We start from the raw sequence: 10,720 nt of genomic DNA, 5'->3' as shown, positions 1-10,720 counted from the left end.
AGGGGGTGGGGGGGAAGAAAGATTATGAGATCTGCTGTACAAACTTGCCCAGCTGGGTACTTTATCTTGAATTTGTTTTGCAAATTGCAGATGCCTAGCTCTGGAAGCCAAGAAAAAGAAAAGGCAGTCATCTCACGCCAAAATACTCTCATAGATCCCAAGTTACTTCATTTTTGTGGGGGGAAAAAAATCATTATATATCCCCCTTCTAAAATAAGAGAAACAGAGAGCCATTTTACCCAGATGCCCAGAGCAAGACAAATATTTTTTAGAGTTTCCTTTTAATATTAAGAACAAGTCCTGCCTGATAACTTTGCTTGCTTTATGAAACTTCCTGTGTCACTGATCAGCTCACAGAACTGCTTTAACAGTAAAACTGACTGAATTCAATGAGTCTTAATATTCCAACCTACTTCGGTGAAACCAGGGACATTTGTGTTTGCTGCTTTAGGACATGTCGAATTGGACCCCGTCCTACCTTTTGCTAAAATCAGTCCTGCTTAACAGAGCTCTTATATTCCATTAAAATGAAAGGAAGAGCATTTATATTAACATTTTTTAAAAACATCTCTCACATATTGACCATGATTTACAGAGACATTTTATCAAAGTAGACCCGGGAGCCAGGCCTACATTCTAGTATTTGTTTATTGAGATTTATAAGATTTTCTTTATATATACTGTTACTTTAAATATTTATTCTTGAAAATTTTTAAAAGATGGTATTGGTAAATTTGCTGTTAGAACTAGAATAGTGAGGTTTATTTCTAACTTTTAAGCTTGGACTTTTTTTTTTTTAAAAGGACCTCAAACTGACTTTAAGAGAAATATAGGTAATTTTAGGGAGGACAGGTAATTTGTCCTCTAAGGAAAAGGGGTGCCCATGTAAAAAGGTTCAAGTGTTTCCTGAATCTTCTGTCAGATTTTATAGACATAGTTTGCAATCTTTTTGTGTTAGTACTTCGCATGGTGATTCATGAACAAGATTCTGAGTCAACAATATAACAAATTTGGAAAAGCATTGTTTTATCATGTTTTCCATACATTAAAACGTGCATTCAGCTTCCTATAAACATCAGTCAACCTTACACACTGCCACTTACTTGTGAATATGCTCTGATTACCTCCACCTAAAAGGTTGAGTCATCATATACCCGATTTACCAAATGGTCTCCTAACACCCTTGAGACCATTCTGGACAATAAATTTCCCATCAATAGCCCAGTTGGAAAACTTGAAAGTATAGATAACCTGTGGAGTTCTCCAGTAGGCTGCATGGACTTTGATCCCCAAGGCCTAGAAGAATGCATGCTGCATAATAGATGCTCAGCAAATATTTGTTGAATGAATGAATAAAAGCAAAGTGAAGATAATAATTCTAAAGACATAGCTTGATTATTGGCAGAACTTTATTAAAAGAATACAGACATGTTTTCGTTGGTCTAGCAGTCCTGTGCTGGACAAGGATCAAGAAGTCCTAACCATATTCAAGCACTGGCATAAGACTCTAACTTAGTGACTTAACTAATACTACAAAAGGACTTTAAAATCCTAAAGATACACACACATACACACACTCACACTGATGTAGAAAATCTATAAGAGCATACTAAGTATAAATTTATATTAAATCCCAGGAGGATGGGACCAGAAGCCTACTTTGTAGATTAGCATAAATACTATAATTTTATTGGTAGGTACAAAAAACAAAAAACAAAAAACATGCAAAATGAAAGATCATTCAAGTTCATGATTTGAACTAGTCGTGTGGAGTTTATTTGCTGCCAAATCAATATTTAACTTGTTTCTCTAGAAAACTGGGTTTTCTAGTATAAAAGACTACATCAATGGAAATACCTCATTCATTCACAATCACACACACACACACACACACACACACACACACACACTTTCATGTACAAGCTGAGGATGTGTCATGTTTATCATGGCCTTCATAAGCTCTTGAGCAGAAAGTGAGTGCTGAGGGGGAAACAAATGAATTCTATTAAGTCAAGTTCTACATGGGCTAAGTGTAAGGCAAAGACTGAGGCTGAATATGGAAATCAAAGCCAACACATCCAAGCATACTTTTCTTTCAAAATATTTTATGTACTAACGTTTGCACAACATCTTGGCAATGACAGCAAGCTGTGTAAGGAGGTGTTTTGTGTTACATAGCTAACATAAGGGCAAAAAAATGTTGCAGCAGCCAAATATTACTTTGATCATGAATTTAAAGAATGTGTATGGTAGAGTACATTATAAGGCCCGGGGGCTAGAAACTACAAGGTTTAAAAACCTTCTGCAAAATTCCAAAAGAGAGTTTATTCTTATTCTGCTATCTCTTGGTATTGTGAAGGAATGAAACTAGATTTAGCACAGTCCATCTGTTTAATTAGAGAGAGAAAGAGATATACTTACATTTTCTTGGCGTGCAGATCTTTCATAAATCTTAGAGGAGTGTGCTTTTCCACATTTCACTGGAAATTATGTTGATGAAGTTCACCAATTCTGCCAACGTTAAGCACTCTCTTTTTCTCTTCATTTTCCCCTTTCTAAATACTTTTTTAATCTCCAAAATAAAAATAGAAAACTGCCGGCACATAGTAGATATTCAGTAAAATTCATCAAACTCATTATGGATGAATGGCTGCATGGACAACTAGACTGGGCATTAGGAGATCTGGGTTTTAATTCTAAGGCCTAATAGGTGTCATAACACCTAAGGGAAATTATTATGCATTGCTTTTTATTGTGATGGCTTTGGGTGAGCGCACATTGGAGAAGTGATGTGTGTTTTAGTTTCCCAAGTAAACTATAAGCCAGAGATTACAGCTTCAAATGCCTACATAGGCCAAGCCGGTAAGAGAAATGAGAAAAATGGGTGGAGATAATAAAATAGGGAGTAGTGGGAACTGTGGCCAACCAGAGAGCACAAGGGCCAGCCTGTGTTTGAAACACAATGGGAGCCAAACATACTGCACCTGTCATCCAGATACACTTACAGCATAAGCTCCTCCACAGAGTTCATTGTTTCTACACTTCTCTGCCATATACAAAATAATACAAAAATTAGTAAATAAGAAAAATATTAACTGCTAAAATTTATCAAGCACCAAGTGCCTGGAACTGTTTTAAATTTCATCTGGTCTAATTTTATGTCATTAATAGAATCACCTTCATTTAACAAGTGAAGAAATTAAGGCACAATACTTAGTATATGTATATTGGTTGCTCTATTAATAAATAATTGGATGTTAAGAAATAAAAAACAGCAGAGCAAAGAACAAAGTATCCAGGCCCTGAGCTGAGCCCCTAACCTACATAAAAGAAGCACACTCCAAAAGACTATCTGTCAGAGAATGACACTCAACTCATCTTTTGACATCTCCAGGCAGGAGGATGGAGGGAATTCCCAGAGTCCACAGGGAGCTCGCAATCTACAATGTAATTGAGACCACTACATTTCTGATAGAGTTGACACATAAAACAGCTTTCTGCAGTCTGCAAGACCTGTCTCTCTTGCTTCTCAACAAACAGATAAACAGACCATTGCTCCTTTGTATTGAAATAACTATGGCAATCATGAGAAATTATTGTTTATTAAGTGCTTACTAGGTGCTGAATATTTGGAGCATTGTATCATCTCCTCTAATTCTCATAGAGACCCTGTGAAGTCAGCACTGTTGTCATTCCCGTTTTACAAATAAGGAAATTGAGGCTGATAGAGGCGAATTAACTTCTCCCAGATCACACAGCTAATAAGAGCCAGAACTGGGATATAAGTTACAGCAGGCCTGTCTCCAGAGCTCATGGCCTTGTCGACTGCATGGCCATGCAAAGAAAACTTAAAAGAAAAGTAAATTTAATTTTCCTACATATGTTTGTTAACCAGATTTTTAAAACATAAAATCCTCTTTTCACATAGTCTTGCACTAAACTCCAAATCATATCACAAAAAAGAGCAGCCTGTTTCTACTCAAGTTGGAGTGGAGAATGGAAGGCTAACCCCTGTCTCCAATATATCTCTCTCACCTTGATTCCTCCACTATCACTTCTGATTGTCTTTATACTTCTCTGACTCCACCTCTTCCTAGTGTGGGTGGACCAAAGATTCAACACTCAATCCTCCATGTATGTCCTACTCCACTCGCCCTCCAAAAGCACTCAACTCACAGATCTTCATCTAGTCCCATTCTGTTTATGATGCTCACATGCTTGTCTTCAGGCCCACATTCCTAGTGGCTTGTAGGACATGTGGGATAAAATCATTCCCAAAAGCCATGGTGGATTTAAAGTTGAGAGAACTGACTAGGCATATAGAGCAGACATGTGAGTGGGTGGTTTCATTACACTGCTCAGGAGATGTACTTAAACTCAGAGACAATTATTTTTAATTAACTGCTGAGGACTGCCCCACCCCCATTCTCCACAGCCCTGCCCTTCTCTCCATCATACTCTCTTCCATGTATATGATTGAGGGGGCTCACCCCTGAAGGGAGTGCTCAATAAACATTTGCTTCATGAACAGAAGAGTTGACAGAGGTATGAAAATCTTTCTCCTCAAAGCTTCTCGTCTCGACAGAGAGACAATAAAGTGACAATAGTGACAGAGAACTGGAGTTCTGCAGTCAAACAGACCTGGCTTCAAATCCTCCCTGATGACTTACCTCTGTGATCTCTCTGAGCTGAGGTTTCACATCTGCAAAATTGGGATGATAATGCTATAGTTCTTGCTCATTGTTTCGTTGGGAGGGGTAAATGAGATAAATCATGTAAAGCGCTGAGCACAGTGACTAGCCTATAACAAGCTTCAGTGAATGGGCATCTTAAGATTATTTTGTATCTCTTTGCATTTGATGCAGTTGGTGAGCTCTGTAGCCCCAGGGATTATTAAAGCAAGGCCATGCTTCCTACGTCTCCAGGCTTTGGACTGGCGATTTTTTTTTTTTTTTTTAACTCAGCAGATAACTAAAGAAAGAGAAGGAGATAAAAGGAAAGAGACTTTCCACAAATAGAGTACCTACTACTACTACAGTCATCATGAGAGTTGCTTCATCTTTTTACTCTCTCGTAACCTCACACAGTCAGTCCAGTTGGGCAATGAGCATCGAATTTTATTGCTATATATCCAGTGTTTCTCAAAGAGCATTTCCTGGACCAATGAGCATTAGAATCACTTGAGCAGGTACCTGACCTACAGCCTCAGAATTTCTGGAGCAAGGCAAGGGCATCTGCTTCCCAAATGAATATCATCAAAGTGTGCAGACCTTTGACATAGTACTTGTATCATATAATCTAAAACTGGATTCTGTATTTTCTTGTACACGTAAGAATGTAATTTCTTCCTGAATTATATAATAAACTCACCAAGGTGAAAACAATGTTTTCTAGTTTTCTTATAACCCCTACAGTGCACAGCTCAATCATAAACACATCATTGGGATTAATAAAACTATTTGGCTGGATTAACTTTCTGCCCTGTAGGGTCCGGACCTGTCAATACCTAAAGATTGATAGAGATTTCAAATTAGAATGACAATTCACCAATACCCATTATTATTTAATATACGATGTGAGTTTTTAATCAATACTTTCTCATCGTCAATTGGTTGGGTGTTCTTTCACTGATTAAGCACTGAGATTTCTGACTTACTGACCAGGGAACAAAATTAACAAGTCTGAAAAATGAAGTCCCTTTCAAGTTTCTAAGTGTTTGTAAAACAACTCACAGGCCTTCCTGCCTTATAGAAAGCTCGCCCCTTCTGTTCAAAATGGTCATTTAACTTTTAAAACATGCGAATTTAAACCTAATTTTCATTGCAGGGTCAGCACTGATATGTGCTAACTTTAGGGAAAAGGAAGAACTTGTTATTTTATGATGTGTTTGCTCCTGAGCAATTGAGAGGTTTGCCATATGTTTTTATGGTAGGTTTTTTTTTTTTTTTTTTTTTTTGAGGTTCTGTAAACACCTTCTGGAATGTGGAGGTTCTACCATCAGAGTCATGTGGGAGCTTTTCCAGTCCCCTAGTGTCATTAACCCAGCTGCTTTGGTTGCTGTGATATGCAATTATTGCTTCTACTCTTGAAAAGCAATTCTCTGATCTCCAACTCATTAAGCATGTTTGATTTCAACTAGATGAAAAATGTTCGGAATCTAAGCTTATGATCTTTGTGCTACATTTTTCTTCATTTAATTCACAGTAGCTTTCCACCCCCCCCGCTTTCTCTTCTTTAGGATCAACATTCTGTGGTAGGCCAGAACACGGGCCCTAGTCCAAGTCCCAGCCCCTGCTCAAATCCAAACACTGGAAGTGGTTACATGAACTCTCAGCAATCACTGTTGAATCAGCAATTGATGGGAAAGAAACAGACTCTACAGAGGCAGATCATGGAGCAGAAACAGCAGCTTCTCCTCCAGCAGCAGATGCTGGTCGATGCGGTAAAACTTTCTCCTAATTTATACTGCCCGTACTTGTTGGCTCCACAGAAGGAGTTCATTATTTTCCATTCCTATTTATTGTTCTTTTCTCTGCGCCTACTCATGTGACAGCAACAAGGGTGTCCTGGCTGTAAGAGAAGCTAATTCTATACATGTGAAGTGCTACAGAAAAAAAAAAAAAAAGTGACTTGATTTACCAGCTGCTGGGCAGTTGGAAAGCACAGCACCTCAGCTAGCTAACTCTGCCCAGCCAGGGAGTGTTTAGAACCACCAACATGGCTTTCAAATCAGGCCCAAGAAACCAATGTTGTGCCACAGCCCTGAGGGGCAGAAATAGTGGACAGAACTCTAACCAACTCAAATCCACATTGACATTAGAGATAAAAGAGTTCTAAAAGCAGTTTTAAAAGCCAGTATGGAGTTTCAAAACTTAAAATTTGGCTTCCAAAATAAAGCATCTCAAAATTTTTTCTCAAAAAAATTTGAAAATATATCCCACTTTCATCACACCGAAGTGGCCTTAAAGAAAAGCAAGGCCGTCATTTCTCACACATTACCCAAGTATTAACTCTGCTTCAATATTTACCGGCGCATCCCTTCTGTATTCTCAGACATACTCATACAATCAACAACTGACCCAAACCCTTCCTGCCTCCTAAAACTAAGACCTTATCTCCAAGTTTCATTCTCTTCCTTCAAAGTATTTGGCCAAACAAAAGAAGAAAGGAACAAAGCTGACCATCTCCAGGTTAATAAAGAGAAAAAAAAGTAAAAAAATTTTATACTCAAGGAGCTTTGCAGCAAGAGTCAGAAATCCAGGATGTAATAAGCTCTATAATTCATTCAGAAAAAAAATGTATTAATTTACAATGGGAATATAGCCATAAACAAGTCAGACCCTGTCTTTGTCCTTAAAGAGCTTAGAGACCAATAAGGATGTGAAATAAATAGGCAGTTATAATGCATGTGATTAAATGCTGTGATGTGGCAACTACTAGAGGAAGTTCTATCTACTGAAGATGAGAAGGTGAAGGAGGAGATGAGTAAAGAGCCAGAGAGAAGGGGGTTTACAGCCAGAAGAACCAGCATATTTGAAACTCAGAGATAATGAAGTACACTGTATATTATGTTAGCTGAGGCACAGAATGTGCGCTGGAATAGGGAAGTGATAGGCAAGGAGGCCAGAGATGAGAGGCCAGAGGATAGAGCTTAAAAAATCAGAATTTCTAGTCTGAAAAACAATGGGGAATACATTAAGGATTTTAAAGAAGGAAGTACTAGATTCAGATTGGCATTATAAAAAGGTATAAACATCGTAAGGGAAAATGTCATGGAGGAAAGGATAAAATCCAACCTGGAGAGTTTGGGAACAGTCTCCCAAGAGAGGTACTGAAGGACTGTAGGATTCTGATGGTTAGAGTACTGAGTTCCACTGTTCCAGTTGGAGAGTGGTCCAGAGACCCAAAAATGCAGTCTCTATGTATATTTGTTGGTTTGAGATTTCATCATGAAATATTTAATGCATAATGAAAAGTATACATAATAATATAAAATTATTTATGTTTTTTAAGGAATGACATATGGAGTAAGTTGGGAGTGCAGAACATATAAGAAGAACTAGAAATAAATTTATTTGACCTCGAATAAGCAATAGTTAGAAATAAATCTTCAGGTGACTTTGAGTACTTCCCTACAGTATAAGGTGTAGGAGAACCACTGACTGGATCGTAACGTGACACATATGATTTCTTCTATAAATTATAGTTTTGAAAACCCCAGTTCTCCCACCTACTCCTTCCATTTTTTATTTTTTATCCTGATAAACTTAACAGCTTAGAAACAAGGGCAGTAGAAGACAAAAATGTAAAATCTGAGATTGACTTATTGGTTACCCTGTCATTATTCCCATCAATAGTACACATTTGTTGGATTATAACATGCAGAAATTGAATTTCTGGATTTTCAGCTCTGACTAAAAGGCAATGAAACATTCCATGAGGGTCCGGTTCTGACACTGGCCTACCTCCCATTGGGCCCCGGCTGAGTCACTACTGGGACAGGTGCAAAGGGCAGTGGCATAAGCTGTGAGAGACGAATGAGAACGAGGCTGCTGTTTTTGCGATTTTTATAAACCATTCACATTTCTCTTTATTTAGATGCCATTGAGGTTGCCCATGCTTTTTAGCATATCCAGGAAGAAACAGTCTTTGATACCACTTTACATTAGCATATGCTTTGTAGTCATTTGCAGTCAGCTGGCAAGGCCAGATAGGCACCTAAATTGAGACATTTCTTCATAAAAGTGTGTTATCCTTATACTCTATCACTCTCCCACTAATGAAGCACAAAGAGGGGAGATGAGTAGTGCTTATTACAATGGGCATCATAATTACCAACATATTTTCTGCACCTACTATGTACCAGGCATCATGCTGAGCTTTTACAGAATTAAAGGATTAATCCTCACAATAAGAGTGTGAGGGAAATCTGAGAATTATTCACATTTTACATTTTGATATGGTGAAACCAAAGCAGGGCAGGTAAGTGCATCAGAAGATTATCTCTGTATTAGGTTTTCAGGTCCAAAATATTGGACTATCATGAGACATTAGTTAATAAGTTAAATTTGATGTTATGCAAAAGTAATCTCAGGGATTCCTGTGAGTTTACACTTTCATAGAATGGGAATATTATTCTCTTGCAAATGAAGCAGTCTCCTTTCAGTATTGGAGAATGGTCTTTGCTGCTCTTCAGCACAAGTGACAACGTGGCGGTTCTGTGATAGCCCAAATGCAAGGCCAAGAATCGAATTCATTTGTGAACAAGTAGTTTAAGAAATTCAAGTTTCCAGAGATGTATATGTTAATACTTTGAACAACCTAATTTAGCACTCAGAGGAATAAAAAGTCAATTATTAGGTTGAATATCCATAAAAATAAGTCCAGATTTGAAATCTAGTTTTTAATTGGGAATCGAGGGGCTGATAACTCCCTTAATCCCCTTCCCTATCTTCTCTATCTCTCTCTCTCTCTCTCTCTCTCTCTCTCTCTCTCTCTCTCACACACACACACACACACACACAACATATCACACATCACACATGCATGAATCCTGTTTTCTTCAATATAAATAGCAGAAACACCTAATTACATAAGAAAAAATAATAGATGCTTTTGAAAAAGAAAAGATTTCAGAAAGCCCCATGCTTGGCACAAAAATCAAAATTGTCAGCTTGCACAATCGTTTACAACAGGAATGGTTGAACATTGCCACATTTGGGTTCATAGAACATCTCAAGCAGTTTCTTAAACATTTAGGTTTTAAGTAAAAACAGAGTTTCACCAACCACTTTTTCCCTTAATTTGTAAACCCATATTTAAAAGAAATGTAATTCATATGTTTCTGATTCATTTACACTTAGCTCATCAAAATTGTGTTTTATATGAATTACTCGATGCTCCAAAAACCCTGTGAGTCTTTCAAGTTTTTTTTCTTAGAAACGAGAATTAGAATTTGGTTTGTTGTTGTTTTAAGCCATTTTTCCCTTCCTTTATAATAGATTTATTCTACTTAGAAAGTTTGGAATTTGATGGGAAACTGAGAGGTACATGGTTTAAGAAGGCTCCAAGTTAGGCAGTCCTCATTTAGCTTCCATTATTTTATCCATCTCTCTGTTACAAGGTTTTCTTTTCTATTTGCTGCCTTTTCTATTATATTGTTCTCTGTCTACCTATGTCAATTATTTTTATCTTTAAAAATGGAGGTTACTTCAGGGTTCATACAAAATTGTAGGGAAGCAATTCTAAAAATTTCCTCATCCATATTGGGAAAGAAAAAAAGCAGCTCCTGATGTCTAGAATTGATATGAAACTCACAGCCAGGCCATTTGTTCTCTGTTGGACATAAACTATGTTACAGAATACCACCTCAGACAGGATTACTCTAAGACTATGATAAAATGAGACAACATAAGGCCACTTCATAATTTTATCTAAAAACAGACACCAACAAGGTCACCGTGCAACCCACAAAATACCAAAAATCCCCTCTTTTACTAAATGACTAACAGCTACTTCATTACTTGTAAAATCAACCTCACTTCCTGACAGTTTACAATCTAGAACAAATCTTCATTTTCTTAGACCTCCCTAAATCACCCAAGCAAAGCCTAAATCCTATAATAGCTTCTTTCTAACACGCTCCTCCTACTGAGACACCCCATGGTCCCCCATGTTGTGCATGCCCCCTCACTGCAACCAGTGGTCTTTGGCACTGATT

General features: G+C 37.6%; 1 protein-coding gene across 2 annotated transcripts in view; it reads left to right on the top strand.

The window, feature by feature from the left end:
- MAML2 (mastermind like transcriptional coactivator 2) overlaps positions 1-10,720 on the top strand; it is a 325,423-nt gene that overhangs the window by 306,627 nt on the left and 8,076 nt on the right. The window contains exon 3 of one of the 2 annotated variants that reach the window (XM_006907495.3): positions 6,239-6,442. The exons of the other annotated variant lie outside the window; for it this stretch is intronic. Within the exon in view, the coding sequence (XP_006907557.2) occupies positions 6,239-6,442 (204 nt within the window). The remainder of the gene's footprint in view (positions 1-6,238; positions 6,443-10,720) is intronic. 2 annotated transcript variants of the gene reach the window in all.

This window comes from Pteropus alecto, unplaced genomic scaffold, assembly GCF_000325575.1.
Source record: "Pteropus alecto unplaced genomic scaffold, ASM32557v1 scaffold12, whole genome shotgun sequence".
Taxonomy (NCBI): Eukaryota; Metazoa; Chordata; class Mammalia; order Chiroptera; family Pteropodidae; genus Pteropus; species Pteropus alecto.
The sequence above is the reverse complement of the archived record's forward strand: the minus strand, read 5'-3'. Positions and strand labels throughout refer to the sequence as shown.